General features: G+C 38.4%; 3 protein-coding genes across 3 annotated transcripts; all 3 read right to left on the reverse strand.

Moving 5' to 3' along the window:
• Positions 1-1,033: 1,033 nt before the first annotated feature.
• On the reverse strand, positions 1,034-5,010 carry LOC139937976 (uncharacterized). The gene is made up of 6 exons (XM_071933292.1): positions 4,878-5,010; positions 4,217-4,344; positions 3,298-3,562; positions 2,683-3,044; positions 1,546-1,684; positions 1,034-1,287 (listed from the first exon to the last, which is right to left on the reverse strand). The coding sequence occupies exons 1-6, from the start codon at positions 5,008-5,010 to the stop codon at positions 1,034-1,036; spliced, it is 1,281 nt and encodes a 426-aa protein (XP_071789393.1).
• Positions 5,011-8,111: 3,101 nt separating this feature from the next.
• LOC139938932 (lactadherin-like) lies at positions 8,112-9,526 on the reverse strand. Its single transcript, XM_071934605.1, has 3 exons — positions 9,164-9,526; positions 8,679-8,817; positions 8,112-8,401 (listed from the first exon to the last, which is right to left on the reverse strand). Exons 1-3 carry the CDS (start codon positions 9,503-9,505, stop codon positions 8,112-8,114), a joined length of 771 nt encoding a protein of 256 aa, XP_071790706.1. The 5' UTR covers positions 9,506-9,526.
• Positions 9,527-10,160: 634 nt separating this feature from the next.
• LOC139938723 (ficolin-1-like) lies at positions 10,161-15,936 on the reverse strand. Its single transcript, XM_071934340.1, has 4 exons — positions 15,888-15,936; positions 11,529-11,756; positions 11,026-11,159; positions 10,161-10,487 (listed from the first exon to the last, which is right to left on the reverse strand). Exons 1-4 carry the CDS (start codon positions 15,934-15,936, stop codon positions 10,161-10,163), a joined length of 738 nt encoding a protein of 245 aa, XP_071790441.1.
• Between the last annotated feature and the right edge of the window lie 1,704 nt (positions 15,937-17,640).

Consider the following 17,640-nt stretch of genomic DNA (forward strand, 5'->3'; position numbering starts at 1 on the left):
TTGAAGGCCAATCAAAACAAGCCTGATGTCTATTGGTGAGAATAAAGGAGAAAAAAAACCAGCAAAATATAGAGCAGGAAATTTCATTAGCGCCTGCTTGGGAATTGCAGAGGTTACTTAATTGTTCAGTAGGTGCAGACACAATGGTTACTGCCTGATAGCTGAATAATAACGTTCGATTGGTTTCTAAACTATGGTTTACGCATAAATGGTGATTTTTCTTTTCGAGTTCTTTACTTATGATCAAGACAGTGCACAGATATGAAACAATATAGCGTTCCTTTTCTTTTAACGATAACAAAAAGACGAGCTCGAGATTGAGCTATAGGTAATATATAACCATGTTTATATATTCTATAGTGGTATTAATCTCGAACACTTCTCACATATATTATGACTATAAGACACTTTTATTGTTGACTTTGATAATTAATTGTACTGAATTACCTTATGACAACGTTGTTGTTTGTTTAGATGTGGCCAAATAATAAGAGCAACTTACAACAATTGATTCAAGTTTTATTATATACATGTACACGTGTAATTCTGTTATTGTGTAAACTTTTATAGAATTGGTAATACAATAACTGTATAAGTCGATTTTTTGATGCAGCGTACAGGTGCAGTGAATCGCAAATTGATCATTATGGTATACGCAGTGAAATCAAGAGTTTGACTGGCTCTACGCGATGTGTGCAATATTAAATAATAATTATGATAATTAATTAACAACTAACTAACAGAAATGGGATACCATAACAATAACGCCACATACAACATTTTTGCACCCGAGTGACCCGATCCTTTTGGTCAATACCAACGTAGGCCTATATTTTGAATCAACATTTTATCTTACTAAATACAAATTACGTGCACTTCAAATTTAAAAAGTAAACTAACCATCTGTGTGAACTTCTAAAATAAGGGATTATAGTGTGTTATACTCAGCTACTAGACGAATAATATTTTGTATTATTCCAAAGATACATAACTCAGCTATTCAAGTTAGAGTACAAGTAGCATTCCGTCCATTTTAATTGCGACGCATTTTCATTTCTGTCTTAACGATCTGTCGTCCCGGCCAAATGGACGACCGAATACCGCGATACTCGGTACCCGAAGCATCCACTCGATGCGAATATTCGCCGTTCAGGTTCGATTGTAGGGCGCAGTCATTAAACCACCAACCTGCTTTGACGAGACCTGTAAGGTTTTTAACGTCGTTGTTGTCATTGTTGTTGTCATATGTTGAGAAATGACGGCCATTCAACGACTCAAAATAGCTAACTGAAAAAAGAAAAGGAGGGAAAAGTAAAGAAAGTAAAAAATGTGTTGATATTCATCAGTTTCAGATTCATTTAAAAGTCATTCACGATAATTTGACCAAACCAATCTAAATGGTATCCATGCAGGGAATTGGATTTTGAAAAGGTTTCTCTGTTTAGCAGAGAAAAAAAAAATCGTAATGCGCGGCCCTATTATGTACTTAATTAAAAAACTGATATTGTACAAATCGTGAAAACAAACTTATGTATAGCACATTACCTTTGCAACCAATGAGCTCAATCCGCATTGCCGGCCATTTGTTGTACGCTATCGGTCTGATGCGAATGTACCGTGCTTGAACAGGCTCGTTGAACATGCTGGTAACGGGGGTGAAACTGTCGGTGTTGCCATGGAATTTCTGTTAAGAAAGTGAGCGGTGGTAACACTCAGTCATGGCACATTCTTCACTGTTTATGCCCTGCAGAGCCAAAGCCCTTGGATATCCTTAACTAGACCGTATAGGATAGGGATCTGGTCACAAAGTTGTGTAATTATTGTGTTTATAGGGTGAAATGTCACTGCTTTTTGTACAAAATTGTACTGATTTGCCGACCACTCTCATGCTGAGAAAACCGGTTGTGAGGATTCTCACTTCCTTTCCCGCCAATACAGCCTGTTCTTTAAAGCTTACCGTTAAGGGTCTATGTAACTTTTGTGGGACAAAAAAAAAACAATGTCAACAGATTTACACAAATTTTACACGGTTTGAAGATAATGATAGTAGAAAGCTTCCCTGAAAATATTAAATGCTGAGGTGCTGTAATTTTCTCAAAAAATACAGCACCTCATTAAGTAATAGTTGAAGGGAAGCTTTCCACTATCATTATCTTCAAACCCTGTAAGTTTATGGTAAATCTATGGACATTTTGGAAAAGTACCCAAATCCTTTAAGGCTTGTAATTTTTTGTTGATTTACCAACAACTTACAACCCGAGACAAATGCAATGATCACGACCAAATAATTTAAAACAAAAAGGAAAGAAAAGTGAGATGCTCGGCCAACACGAGTCAAACTTAGCCGGCATCGCTGAATGAAATCTGTTTTCTGACTTTTGTGTTGGTTTTTCAAAACACGGTTAGAAAATAATTATTGACAAATTATTGCTTAATAACAGTACAGTTAAAAAATATCAAATAAATTAATTGAACAGCACAACAATTGGATAATTTGGAAAGCTAGGTGACAGCAAACTAATACCAGGTAAACTGTTATTGTGGGTCTGAGCATTACCGGACACCTGGTCACATTACCGAGAATAATACATTCACCTGGTCAGTCTGCTGCCACCTAGCGTTCAATAAGTGCCCAATTGGAATTTAAAAAAATATTTGTTTTATTTAGTGTATTGGTCTTACTTGAGCAAGATCCTGGGATGGCCCACCACCAACGTAGTGCCACTTAAGCTGGTCGCAGCCGTACTGCACCTTGAATACTGTCACCCATCCAGTAGATCCTGAGGAACAAAAGCCCCCCTGTGTAATGACACCTACAACCTGTGTTTGTTGATTCAGTTCCTTCAGATCGACCTGAAACCAAGGTGCATGCATGTCGTCAGTTTGAGGGCACCAACAACCTCCAGCGTGTAGCCGTCCCTTTTCATCCTGTCCATAATCATCCGGACCCCGGGTTACAGACCACCAATCACTCGATGCCATGATGCTAGAGTCAGGGATTGACCCGTCTTCCATTCCAAGTAGTTGTCCACAGCGACCATTACCTGAACAACAAAGTATGAGTGGCATTTGTTTTAATAATTTGGTATGTTGCTTTCAAAGTTCAATTTTGGCACGCACATTGTGAAACGGTTTATGCAACTAAACACAAACGGCGCGGTTTAATTTAGTTAGCAGTCCCATGGATATTATGAAAACATCTACGAGATTGGCGTTGCGTCTTTCTTTCTTCATTCAATGTTGAAAAATCTGATCTCATTGCATTTGGCCTATTCAGTACAGTTTCAGAAAGCCTACCACTTATAACCCAAGGGCTGCCAATGCTGATGGTGTACTTGTCTTCTGTGATGCGGAAGGGCGATGCGGTCAGAGTTGTTTGCAAACCATTTACATCAGTGGGTTCCACAATGACCTCCCAAATAGATCCATCATCTACATTGGTCAACAGACGGAGCGCTTCATTTCCAAGCCAGAACTCACCGCTGAGGTTCCCAAAGCCTACTTTGTATTCGAGCCAGTTTCGAATGAAGTTCATAGACCCATCCTGGCGTCTTTGAAAAACCTTGAAATAAAACCAACAGAGGGCGGCATATATGTAATACATCAGCGATATCTTACCCAAGATGGAAGCGTCATAATATGATCAAATAGAACCATGTGTAAACATTATGATCAATAGAACCACGTGTAAAAGAAACAGGAAGATCTCAATCGTGAAAAAAGTAACTATTATACCAAACATTGCAGTTTGACAACTGGCGATGCTTATCTGAATTTACCTGTCTATACCAAGAGATGAACTAACTGATAGAAACCTCACAGTCTTCTAAATGTACAGATTTTATTTCACCATTTCAGAGGCAGACCCATGAATATTGCACGGGTTGGTTTAGGTGTGTCAAATAATGCTTTAACTAAACGACAGACACGGCTCGTATGTACGAGTCAATGGAGAATTCCCTTGAGACAGCGGACCAGCCTATGTTGTAAAAAATCCAGCGGTTAAACGACCCTGCCTTGTACTTGTGGGACTCGTTTTACTTACGTTATTTTATGTTATAGCAAACGTTTTTTATCGCTTAAAGTACCCAATCCAATGAAATTATGTCCCTTTTATAAGCTTTAATTTCAATAAACGTTTCCTGAAATCAGTAAAACTCCTGAGAAATCACATTCCTGTATTTTAGGAAATACCCATGTCGAGTTGACAACTTACCAACCAGCCTTCACCATTGTCCATATCACAGTAGACTTCTTTACTGTCTCCATTACTCCAAAGTATAGCGGTGTATACTCCACTACTAGTACTTCCAGAATCATACCAGGCCTGACAGTCTGCATGTTGATAACAAATTAAAGAAGCACGTTTGTGTTTTTGCTAGAATTCCGTTGACTTTAACGGTGTCTTAAACTACTTGGTCAATGACTGTGTTTGTGGTTTTTGTCTACCTGACAGTCAAATTCAGTGTCGCCTGAAATAGCTAGCCCCCTATTGTGGATTATCCCCTACCTTATTAACCTTCGATCACGAGTCGAAGCGTACAATAGTCAATGTACGGGGGTAGATTTGCATGGCTGATGCTGATAACAACCGCGATCTCAGTTTGAATAAGGTCTTACCGTTTCCTTGATTTCACATCAAAATTCAGCAAGCACCTCACATTTAAAAGAAAAACAATACAAACGAGACGATGTCGTGTACTCGTCCGAACCAGCGAATTCGGCTAAGCTACGAGATCAGCACGTCCGCCAGTGCCGAAGAATACTAGGCAGACGCGCGCGATCCAGCCGAGCTCTAGCCGAAGTCATGTTTGTATGCACAACAGAGTTAAGTAAAGAACCAACTCGACCATATATTTAAAAATTTAAAACGTTACCCGTGGTCTTTATTGCAGTCGCTAGAGTACTTTCCTCATAAAGGCACCCGAAATAGTTGCGAACCACCTCGACGTCATGAGTGAACAGCGGCTGATCGGTGTAGTTGGGTCTATACGGTCTCTCGGATGTCATTGTGTTTACTCCCCCTGGTAATAGAACGGTACAGGAGCAGCGTTCTTTATGGGTAGTGCCCGGCATCACCCATCGAAATTTGCCTTCATGGTCTGGCTCTTGCTCAAAATAACATTTCTTTGCTGTGACTGGAAACAGGTACAAACATTGAACTGAATAAAAGAATGTTATAGGTCAATTGTAAACAAAGTGTAGGCTCGCATAATGGTTAGAAAATAACTTTTGCAGCAACGAACACTACCATTTCACTCAAGTGGCACGAATAAATAGCCTTTCTGAGCGAAAAAGCAGTCGGACGCGTTTAATTTAACTTTTAAATTCAATTCCAATTATGGAAAATAAAACTTTTTTGCAGAAACAGCAACACCAAACAACAAACATAATAATATTTCATGTCTATGAGATGCTTCTCTTACCTGCTTGAAAAAGGACCAAGAACACGACGGAACAGAGGATATCCATGGCGGTCTCACATCGAATGGCAACTGATGGGTTTGTCACAGAGACAGGCAATGACTGTCTCGTAAATTACCCTATGTTAATTTTACTCGCTACTCATACCATTTTGGTTGGTTTGACGGCCAATCAATACCACTCTGATTGAACGTTGATGAGAAAAAAAGGAAGCAACTGAAGTGGAACACTTCACGCGTCTATCTGGTAGTTTCTTTAAATCTCAATACCTGCAATACCGATGGCCAGCTTGAAAAATATGTATTTTTGCTCTACATGTTAGTATAGCTTTATCGGTTTCATATGGAATGGAGTACGAAATTGGTGACAATCATTAAGCGGCCTCGCTCCATAACCACCGATCTATACCACTTATCTCACACTCTTCTCCACGCTCCAAAAAGGAAACGTTTCATGTCAAACGATCTTCCTATAATATTATGGCTTTAAAATACATCGAAGATATACATTTACGTATAAATATTCACTATTTTGAGGAATAAATCGTGAAACCTTTACGTAAAATGTATATGTTTCATGACCATTCAAAGCCACCATACTATTTATATAAACATCCACTTTCTCAAATTAATAAAATTTTCAAGAAGAGACTCAAACAGAATTGTTCTTTAGCAATTTTTATTTAATTTGCTCGATGTGTGGTGTCGTAGTAGTTGAAAAAAAGATCGGTAGTGATTAATAACAACGAGTATATGTATTATATATATCAAGTCATAAAAAACAACAATACAAAAACGTAAAAGGCTAATAAGGCCATACTTTCTTAATGTTTCTTCCTTACATTACAAGAAAGTTTTGAACAAAAACAAAAAGAATGGTTTGAGTTGCCAACGTAGTGAAAGAGCTTTCCATCCCACCCCAATCGAAATGATTCCAATAACAACCCAAGTACTGCGCTGTGTAAAACTGCTTTTGCAATCTAACTACCTATGCTCACTGCCCTCGAGTGTTGATCAGCCTTTATTAAGGCCCGCATAGCCTGCAAATTGTTGATCACTAAAAAACGGAAGTTGGGAATCTGCATAACATCTCCTCAATGTCAATATAGAGCCCGGACGCAAATTCATTAAGCTAAAGCACAATGTTTACTTCTCTCTGCTAACCACAGCAGGGAACCAGACTAATTATTAGATAATAATAATAACAATAATCGTTATCTGTTTCTGCTAAGCAACAAATTGTGGTGCCAAGTAATTTGTAAATGTACGATAATTCGGTCTTGCTGTGCTTCATTGCTTGTATGCTGAGATGAGGTGCAGCTACTAAAAAGCTGTGCAGGCGACCCTGGGGAACAACTCCCGTAAAATTGCAAGACAGTAAAATTGCTGAGTGTCTCCCATTATCAAACCCTACGTCAGTCAATCGTGCACGTTTCGCCACATAACCAATATCACATAAATTTGAAATTAAAACTAACATGAGATTGGATTATATTATTATAAAAACAAAAGGGTGCTTCTATTATTTTACGCAAATGTTGGTGAATATTTTTAACAATTAGAAGAATAATAATATTTAGACGAAGATTTAATAGACTACACTTTGAATGGCATTGCTAAATACCAAATTTGTAGTATTTGGCATCACTAAGATACGAATACCAATATTTCAAACGTAGCTATTGTAACGTGTAAGATATTAATGGAAATCACTCGACTCTGTTAACAATTTTCTTGCTTCAGGTGATGTCTAAACTATCTAATTAATCCCCTAAACTATCTAATCCACTCTAATACAGTAAATATTTCACTTACAGTTTTAACTGGGTCAGCTACGTTTGGTAACTATTTCATAACTTTCGTATAGTAAGAGGTTCAACAGCTTTAGGTAGTGTAATGTATTGCAAAATGTCACATTTTCTCCCCAAAACTTTGAATATAAGAAGCATTACCGCATTTACGTTTCTCGGATTGTGTTTTCCTATAGGATTAGTCTCCCTGCGTTGACATAATTATTCGCTCCGGAGTTTTGGCGACATCTCCAAAACGCGACCACTGTTAGTTTTATTGTAAATAACTACATTTATCTAGGATTCAAAGTTGCACGGTTCCTGAAACCATAGGTTAATGTGCGACTTAGAATTGATTGGTGCATCCATTAAAATATAATTAAAAGGCTACTATATATAATATACTCTTCACAAAAACTTTAAACAATTAATTTAAAGATCCTATAGGCCTATATGTATTGTTATAAGTTGAACTCCTCTTCAAAGAGTTAAGACTAGTCTTATCTCTTTGGACGAGTTACTCGTCCTAACTTAGAACTAGCCGTGCGTTTTTAATATCTCCTTATAAGGACTAGAACTAGCCGTATACGTTTTTAATATCTCCTAGGACTAGTCTTAAGTAAAGAATAGTCCTATCTCTTTGTGAAATCGACCCCAGTTCACATAGAGTATGTAATCTCTGAGTTAAATATCATACCTTCTCTCACTTAAGTCCATTTGTGTTTTTGCTTGTCTGGGCATGTCTACCACAAGCTTTGGTCCTTCTGGTTATGCCCCCATTTCCAATTCTCCTCAATACTGTTCTTTGTTATTTTTTATTTCTATTATCTGTTGAAATGGAAAGGATGTCTTGAAATGGAATTGAAACTGAAATAATGAAAGAAAGAGTACAAGAAGGTTAACCTTCACGACGCATCTTCATTTCACTCTTCACAATCTGTCTTCCTTCCCAAGTACTCCATCGCATACCGCGATACTCATTAATCGAATAATTGACGTAATACGAATAGTCGCCATTCAGGTTGCTTTCCACAACCTTCTCATGGTAACCACTGTATAAAGGGACACCAGAACAACGGTCAAACCACCAACCTCCCTCCAGCAGACCAGCACAGTTTTCAGCATCACCATCGTTGTCGTGGTCGTAGGTTGAGAATGGCCGGTTGTTGATCAAATCAAGAACATCACCTTGAGAAAAGTAAAATTTGATTATGTAAATATTTAAAGTAAGGTGCTTAAAGGCACTGGACACGTTTGAAAGACCTATTCTCCCTTGTGTGTCCAAATATGCAAACAAAAGTTGGCCATCAGAGTTGCAAGAAAATAACGAAAACCACCCATGGAAAGAAAAAAATCATATGTCCTTCTGGAAATAACTTGATGTGGACTGAAGCTAAACCCCTGAGGAACACTTGTAAAAGGTGCGACTATCAAATTATGTGCAATGCACAGGCTTAGTCCCTACCTTTGCAACCAATGAGCTCGATGCGCATGGATGGCCATTCTTGGTATGCAGTTGGTAAAACGCGAACATAGCGAGCACGTATGGGCTCCCGAAATATGCTTGTAACTGCTTCCACATCATCATCATTTCCTTGAAACACCTGTGAGATAATAATAGCCAAAATACCAACTTAAAATTTAGATTTACTCTTTAGCAAATAATTTTTACAATATTTTTTCGTTGAAGCAGCTTTTGAGAAGATTTTTCCATTCAATACAATTATCACTGTACATGCATTGTGTCAGCCTGGAATATTATTTTGTGTGGTAAATGCATTTTACAATGGTTCTGCGCCGAGTTGTTTAACCATACATAACCCGTCGGTTTCAGTGTATGGAATAGGTTGTCAACTTTCTGACAAATTGTATGAGGAATCTTTATTCGGGCATTTTCCAGTGAGATTTGTAAGAAAATAAAATAAAAATAAAGGTCCTCTAGAAAACTACCTCTGCTGTTTGCAAAGATGATCCGCCGACGTAACGCCATGCTTGCGTGTCGTTGCTGTACCCCACTTTGTATTTTGTCACCCAGTCATGGAAACGTTCCCAAGGATCCGTGCTCCCTTGTATCATTACACCTTCGACTTGCTTTGTTGTCTCCAAATCCACTTGGAACCAGGGTGTCCCGAGGTCGTTATCTGCCGGACACCAGCCACCTACAACCCCTTCGCTACTTCCAGGATGGTTTAGTCGTCCATTACTCGCAATACAACTATCCTGGGGCCGGGTCTCTTCAGTATGGAAACTCGACGCTCTAATGTTGGAGTCTGGGATGCTACCGTCTTCCATCCCGAGACGTTGGCCGCAAATCCCATGATCTGAAAAGTACACACGCGTTATAATTATATTACTTCATGTATCCAAATTTGAGTCATTTCTGTTTGGTATACCCCTGTGATAGATTGCAAATGTTATTGGTCAACTACCGATTACGTTATAAGAGATGTCAAGTTTGCATCGGGAATAAAGATTTGTTTTTCTTCACCCATACACCGATTTGTTTTAGCATTGTGTACTCAGTACTTACCCGAGTCCTGTGACCTCCAAGAAACAATACATGCCTGTGATACTTATTCACGGGACTCGGGTAAAATTCAAACCGATACGGCCCTACGTGTTCTACAAATTCACACGTGCATTGCTCAGGGAGCATGAGGGGAGTACCCCCCTATGGGAAACATTACTTTCCTCGTGCCCACAGTTGGTCGCTTCCGAATTCTTGATATAAAGGTACTTACATAACCCTGGCATAGAGAAAGGGTATGAGGTAGGAAGTATTAGGTATAGGAAGTATGAGATAGAGAAGTCTAAGGTAGAAAATAATTATGTGGGAATTTGGGTTGTGCTGCATTTTGGACCGAAAATGGCGTCCAGCAACCGACCACAGAAATCTAGTCCCCTCCCCCAGGTGTGCCGAAACTTTTCAAAACAAATATTTTGATTATCATTTCTTGTTTCTCGGTCTTTCCTTTAAATTGCTGATTGCTGTTATGTAGGCCCACTCACCAATTTGACCAAGCTCAGAGCTTCCCACTTGCAAGGTGTACTCGTCACCAACTATGCGGAATGACGATTTCGTCAAAGATCCCTCAACGCCCGTTTCATCTGTGAGATCCACACGGATAGTCCAGTTAGACTCAGCTAGACCAGTCAGAAGACGCACTGCTTCATTGCCAAGCCAGAACTCCCCCTGAAGGTTCCCAAAGCCTCTCTTATACTCGTTCCAGTTCCGCGTGAAATTCACAGATCCATTCAGACGTCTCTGAAATACCTTTACAGCACAATTAAATTTCACTTTGGATTAGAAGCATCATGGGTCATCATGCAGTTTCCTGTGTTTTATGTTGTAAAGGCATGTAAACCTTTGTTTTTTGACCGTTCGATCGTTTTAATCTTGATGTAGACAACAATTAATCTGAGATATCATACGAGGCAGCTTTACAGGCAACAAGTTCCAGACATCTCAAAGAATCCATTCTCATATAAAATTGCACACATTATTCTTCGGATCATTAATGCATCTGTATGAAAAACACTCTTGTGATACCAACTAGGTCCTGCAGCGTGCACTGCAGTTGGTTGCCCCAAGTTGCCTTCATGACAACCTTTATGGCAGTAAGTAACTCAGTTTAACAATTGATTTTTTGTTCCATAACCACATTACTTCGAAGTGAATGATCTCTAACTGCTTTATACTCACGGCTGCTGTATGAGTGATTGCAAACGTATTATAATGTGTACTTTTCCTTAAATTTAGCGTCTGCTGAAGTCGAAACTTAATAATGTCTCTCTGTTCGGTAATCACTTACCAGCCAGCCTGTTGTATCAATCATTTCACAGTTGACGTCCAAAAGCTCTTGGCTGTTTGGGAGCGAAACGGTGTAGACACCACTCTCAGTATTACCTGCATCCAGCAAGGCCTGGCAGTCCGCAGGTTTGTCATCTAATATTAATTTAAAAATGTGTGAAACATAGACTTATATAATACACAATATAGCAACAAACCACCAGCAGCACCACCACCGCCGCCGCCGCCACCACCACCACCACAACAACAACAACAACAACTACAACAAAAACGTGTCTACTGATGACATAAACATAGTAAGTAGAGATAAACTATAAAATGCCCCTTTTTGAGGAAGCAAAATGATATTAAGGTAAAGAAGTATTGTTGCCTTAAAAGCTTTGGTTGAATGCACCTTTAAAGCTTTTTAGTAAATTAACTAATCTGCACACTCATGTATAGTCTTTTTACATTTTGTTTTGGTACCAAACCGAATTGCTGTTTTATTGGCTGTTGAATACTCACAGTGGCAATTAAAATAGTCGTGAATCATCTTAACTTCGTCAGTAAACAGTGGGTGATCGGTGCGGTAGGGTTTGATTAGTCTCTTGGGTGCCATTTTATTTAGCCCCGCTGGTAATATAACGGCACAGGAGCAGCGTTCCTCATGACTGCCCGGCATCACCCAGTGGAGTTTGCCTGCATGGTTCGGCTCTTGCACGAAATAGCACGTCTTTGGTGATCCATTGACAACTGCAAACAAGATTGCTTGGAAACAGTGTTAAACAAAATAAAATAGCTTTAAAAAAATGTCGGTGTTTTGAAAAATCACGTGGAGTAGAACAGAAGAACAGTTCGCCGACAGTTCCCAAAATTTCATTTCGTGTAACAAAACATCTATTGACATCACGGGCAGGTAAAGCATTTTGAGTTATTCAGATGTCACAAATTGTCTTAATTTACCCGCAAATATTGCAACATTAGTGCCGGTTATAGGTGCATTATTATTAATACACGGCCGGGCAACGCATTTAAAGTTATTCAGAGAGATGCAAACAATTTCCCGCAAGTATTACAAATGCAGTACATAATTACTTCTGGAAAGTAAAAAAAAACCGTTAACAAAAGGCCGGTGTCGCATGTAATTATGTCTTCTATGCAATACTATCCGGAGGACATTATTGCATATGCAAAAATGTCCGCCTGACGGTTTGCATTTGCAATCGTGTCTGCCCGGACGCTGCTGCATAATGCAATTGTGTCCGCCCGGACACATTTGCATATGCAGTTGTGTCCGCCCCGTGCAAAACCTTACTTGCAGTAATTTAACGCCCTTGGTCGACGGAACACGTTCGCCGTTTTTTTTACAAGCCAAGTGCATGTCATAAATGACATGGGAAATGTTCGGCCGTTGGGTATTCGCTGCAAAGTGAATATTCATGTTGCTATACGTAGGTTCAGTGCATGCACGCTCGCTTACGCGCGCACATACATGTAAAGTCACTGGATGGTTTTTGCATAGCCCCGGACAGGATTGCATAGTGCAAAAGTGTCCGGAGCGGACAGTATTGCATGGCGGACACAATTGCATCTGAAACCGGCAAAAGCATCTAAAGTTATTCAGATGTATACATTGTTTACTCTAACTACACAATAATTTTGCAAACAATTAGTGCCAGTAGAAATATGAAATGCTGTTATATTCTGACAGGAAACGCATTATAGTTTTTCATGAATGTGTAAATTATTTTATTTACCGGCAAGTGCGGCAACAAGTATCAATGCTTCTGTACATTACTATACTGACAGATGTTTTTTACAAGCCAAGATGTTGGTATAAGTTTACACGGCCAGGAAACTTACTCGGCCTACTATTTACAAAACTATATCATTTCACTTCCCGCAGGTACTGTAGCAGGTGGCAGCTGTGTACTGTACACTTCTAATGAAAATTAATGAAACACTGTTTACAACACGGCCGGGTAAAGCATTTAAAGTTTTGCAGATGTATAAATTATAGAAACTGATGTATTATTTAACTTACCTGCAAGTATTGCAATAAGTACCAGTGCTACCGTAGCCATCGCTTACCGCTGTTTGTTACAACAACCACTTCCAAAAGGTTATTGGTTTTCAAACATTTGTTGGCGTTCGTTGTATTTTTCACAATTTATGTTCACTTAACAACAGTTTATTCCAACCCTCCCCCCTCCATTACCGAGTAAATTTATTATAAAATACTTAACAGGCAGGTCGTGCAGTCTCACTGAGACGAAACCTGCCATTCCTCAAAGCATACTGCACCTGATGAGTCGTGCTTTTACATTTTTTATTTCTTTCTAAAAGAGGAAGTTAAGTACTTTGTTGCCGGCTTAACATACTAACTACAACCTAACCCACCCCCTACCCCCCCCCCCCCCTTCCCCCTTTTATAATTTGTCTTCTAAAGCATTAGCCACGGGCAAACTGAAGCAGAAAATTTCATCGGCGATTTTGAATAGATGCAGAAGAGACGGTTAGCTAAAAATAACACCTTATAAATTAATATGCTGGCCAAATACATAAAGCTGCTAGCAGAAAATTCTGCTTTGAAAATGTCTTTGCTAAGTAAGAAATAAAGGAGGTACCAGTTGCAGCAATGAAAAAAGTACGGTATTCTGGCTGGTAACATAATTTGTTGCTAAGCATGAGGTTTCTGCGTTCAACAAGTTTTACTGAAGGCCAATTAAGACCAGCTACAGCCTGGTTGCCTATTGTTAAGAATGAGCCACGGGCAAACTGAAGCAGAACGTTTCATTAGCGATTTCGATTAGGTGCAGAAGCGAAGGGTAGCTAAAAATAACACCTTATAAATTAATATGCTGGCCAAACACATAATGCTGCTAGCAGAAAATTGTGCTTTGAAAATGTCTTGCTAAGTAAGAATTAAAGGAGGTACCATGTGCATCAATGGGAAAAAGTACGGTATTCTGGCTGGTAGCATAATTTTTTGCTAAGCATGAGGTTTCTGTGTTCAACAAGTTTTAACTGAAGGCCAATAAACACCAGCCTGGTTGGCTTAAGAATTAGACACAGGGGAAACTGAAGCTGAACATCTCATTAGCGATTTTGAATAGGTGCAGAAGCGAAGGGTAGCTAAAAATAACGCTTAAAGGCAGTGGATACTATTGGTAATTGTCAAAGACTAGCCTTCACAGTTGGTATATCTCAACATATGCATAAAATAACAAACCTGTGAAAATTTGAGCTCAATCGGTCATCAAACTTGCGAGATAATAATGAAAGAAAAAAACACCCTTGTCACACGAAGTTGTGTGCGTTTAGATGGTTGATTTCGAGACCTCAAGTAACTTGAGGTCTCGAAATCAAATTCGTGGAAAATTACTTCTTTCTCGAAAACTATGGCACTTCAGAGGGAGCCGTTTCTAACAATGTTTTATACCGTCAACCTCTCCCCTTTACTCGTCACCAAGAAAGGTTTTATGCTAAGAGTTATTTTGAGTAATTACCAATAGTGTCCACTGCCTTTAATTAGATCCCAAAATTAAAATTGGCCCCATTTTCCATACTAATTTTCTGTTCTGGTGTTTTTGGACCTACGTTGTAAAATAGTTATTAAATAAAGGGATGGTCCCGATAGCTTTGTTCCGTTTTCAACAGACGGCTGGTTAGAAATAAAACTTGTATTAGAGCTTCCAATTAAGATTATGCTGCTCTGACGATATCTTGAAGTTTTCACATGTCTTGTGTCTGAATTGAAGTAAGGGGTGGTAGTGTAACTACTAATTAAAAAGGTAAACAAGTTAAATTTGTAAAACGAAAACAGCTGTGTTGAATTTACTTTAGTATCATAATAAATGTATAGTTGAAGGAACACAACGCGTTTGGATTTGGCGCTTTTGCTAGAAAAGCGTTTATAACATGGTTGGATTTTTTCTCTTTTTAATAACAAAATGGTTCGTTCAAATATACAGCAGCTTCCGATAATACAAAACATTGTAGAGAAGTTTCATTTTAAAGTAACTTGGTCATGTAAAAAGATATTAGTTTTTATGTCCTTAAATTTGAATATTATATACGCAATCCCCAGATCGCGTATCCCTAATGGTTTTGTATTCTTCCTAGGTGGACATAATTCGCTCCGGATTTTCGGCGACATCTTAAAAACTAAACCACCTTTTTAAATGATCACATAGATCACACGTTTTATACATCTACATTTATCTATGATAAAATCAATCGAGCGATTCTATAATTAAAAAAACTCACTTTGATGCCTATACTGCTCTTGAGTGTTGCTCGGCCCTTATCCTTTTATTGATGACGTCATGGCTAATATTTTAACCACATTGCTTACTTTTGTTACTGAGTTTTTGTGAAAGACATCTTTTTCTCACTAAAATATTTGAATTGAATTCGACATCTCAGCTTTGGTCTCGAACTCAAGGCATCTGAAAGCACACAACTTGTGTGACAAGGGTGTTTTTTTTTTCTTCCATTATTCTCTCGCAACTTTGACGACCAAATATTGAGTCAAAATTTTACAGGTTTATAGTGTATGCATATTATTTAGATACACCAAGAGAGAATACTGGTCTTTGAAAGCTACCAAAGGGTCCAGTGCACTGGACAAAGGCACTACAGGGCCTTTTAAAAAATGTCCTCAATTTTGTTTATCTGCCTTGTATATAGCCTAACAGTGGTACTGCATATTCAAGTTCGTGATATATTTTTTCTCACCTTGGTGATGCACGCATTTTCCAAATTCATCCATCCGCATTCCAACACATCGGTTGAGCATATAAGTTTGGAAATTGCACATTTGTACGTTAGATCATTTGCAACTACCATAATATGTAATGGCTTTAAAGTTAATGTTCTTACCTGCATGAATAGTTATGAGAAAGAGCAAGACGGTTCGCAGAAAGTCCATGGCGCGTGTCGGGTATACGAGTCTCTTTCATCTAGCGGTACTGATTAAAAATAAAGGCTGGTCATAACAGGCAGCCTATGCCTATCACAACTGCCACGCGTATGTTTGTTTTCAACTGCTTATATAAATTTTTTTGAAGGCCAAGCAAAACAAGCCTGATGTCTTATTGGTGGGGGAAAAAGGGGAAAAAAAAAACAGAATTGCAGAGGTTACTTAATTTTTCATTAGGTGCAGACACAATGGTTACTGCCTGATAGCTGAATAATAACGTTCGATTGGTTTCTAATAAACTATGGTTTAGCCGATGCATCAATGATAAATTTTTCGAGTTCTTTACTCACGATCAAGAGAGTTCACAGATATGGACAGATATAGCGTTCGAGATTGAACTACCCATGTTTATACATTCTAGTGGTTTTAATCTCGAACACATCTCACACTTATGACTGTAAGACACAGTCTGGATTGTCTGAATGAAACCACAAGAGTTGTATACTTTTATTGTTGACTTTGATAATTAATTGTACTGAATTACCTTATAACAACGTTGTTGTGCGTTCAGATGTGGTCAAATAATAAGAGCAATTTACAACAATTGATTCAAGTGTTATTATATACAAATACACGTGTAAATTTGTTATTTTGCAAACTTTTATATAATTGGTAATACAATAATTGTATAAGCAGCGTACAGGTGCAGTGAATCGCAAATTGATCATCATGGTATACGTGAAATCAAGAGTTTGACTGGCTCTACGTGTATGTGTGCAATATTAAATAATAATTATGATAATTAATTAACAACTAACTAACAGAAATGGGATATTATAACAATAATGCCACATACAACATTTTTGCACCGAGTGACCCGATTTTATAGTTTTATAGTTTTTCATGAATGTGTAAATTATTTTATTTACCGGCAAGTGCGGCAACAAGTATCAATGCTTCTGTACATTACTATACTGACAGATGTTTTTTACAAGCCAAGATGTTGATATAAGTTTACACGGCCAGGAAACTTACTCGGCCTACTATTTACAAAACTATCATTTTACTTCCCGCAGGTACTGCAGCAGGTGGCAGCTGTGTACTGTACACTTCTAATGAAAATTAATGAAACACTGTTTACAACACGGCCGGGTAAAATATTTAATGTTTTGCAGATGTATAAATTATAGAAACTGATGTATTATTTAACTTACCTGCAAGTATTGCAATAAGTACCAGTGCTACCGTAGCCATCGCTAACCGCTGTTTGTTACAACAACCACTTCCAAAAGGTAAAAATGAGCTTTCAAAACACAGTTTTAGGGTCTGGTCAGTAATCGAAAAATAAACAAAGCCATTATACTGTTGACCGCTTCCTAATGGTAGATTATCCTTCAAATGATGGTTTAAGGGTCTGAACAATACTGTTGAAATAAAAACAAAGCCATTTTAGAGATGAAATTTATCAAACTAATGGGTAATAATCACTGAACCGTGTCACTGCGCATTCACAAAGGGGCTCGATAATTGGTGGGGAAGGGGGGGGGGGGGTATAGTCTTTGTTGAAAGAAAGATCACTGCACTTTCAGCATAGATAAATAAAAACAAGTAAAGAGAAGCAACCTTAGAAAATGTGTTCTATTTATCTGTCTTTCCCTCTCACCACTTCGAGGGAGTTGAGAATGAGATCAAAGAACTTGGTCAATTGCATAT

The sequence above is a fragment of the Asterias amurensis genome, chromosome 6, assembly GCF_032118995.1.
Source record: "Asterias amurensis chromosome 6, ASM3211899v1".
Classification (NCBI taxonomy): domain Eukaryota; kingdom Metazoa; phylum Echinodermata; class Asteroidea; order Forcipulatida; family Asteriidae; genus Asterias; species Asterias amurensis.

What these genes read in the sequence shown, in the direction of transcription:
- LOC139937976 (XM_071933292.1), bottom strand. Translation starts at nt 5,010, where the DNA reads ATGACATCCGAGAGACCGTATAGACCCAACTACACCGATCAGCCGCTG. An exon ending in ACAATGGTGAAGGCTGGTTG is followed by an intron (nt 3,563 to 4,216) that starts GTAAGTTGTCAA and finishes TTTTATTTCAAG; the next exon opens with GTTTTTCAAAGACGCCAGGA. An exon ending in TGAGCTCATTGGTTGCAAAG is followed by an intron (nt 1,288 to 1,545) that starts GTAATGTGCTAT and finishes TTCTTTTTTCAG; the next exon opens with TTAGCTATTTTGAGTCGTTG.
- LOC139938932 (XM_071934605.1), bottom strand. Translation starts at nt 9,505, where the DNA reads ATGGAAGACGGTAGCATCCCAGACTCCAACATTAGAGCGTCGAGTTTC. An exon ending in CATCTTTGCAAACAGCAGAG is followed by an intron (nt 8,818 to 9,163) that starts GTAGTTTTCTAG and finishes ATTATCTCACAG; the next exon opens with GTGTTTCAAGGAAATGATGA. An exon ending in CGAGCTCATTGGTTGCAAAG is followed by an intron (nt 8,402 to 8,678) that starts GTAGGGACTAAG and finishes ACTTTTCTCAAG; the next exon opens with GTGATGTTCTTGATTTGATC.
- LOC139938723 (XM_071934340.1), bottom strand. Translation starts at nt 15,936, where the DNA reads ATGGACTTTCTGCGAACCGTCTTGCTCTTTCTCATAACTATTCATGCA. An exon ending in TCTCATAACTATTCATGCAG is followed by an intron (nt 11,757 to 15,887) that starts GTAAGAACATTA and finishes TCTTGTTTGCAG; the next exon opens with TTGTCAATGGATCACCAAAG. An exon ending in TTGATACAACAGGCTGGCTG is followed by an intron (nt 10,488 to 11,025) that starts GTAAGTGATTAC and finishes TGTGCTGTAAAG; the next exon opens with GTATTTCAGAGACGTCTGAA.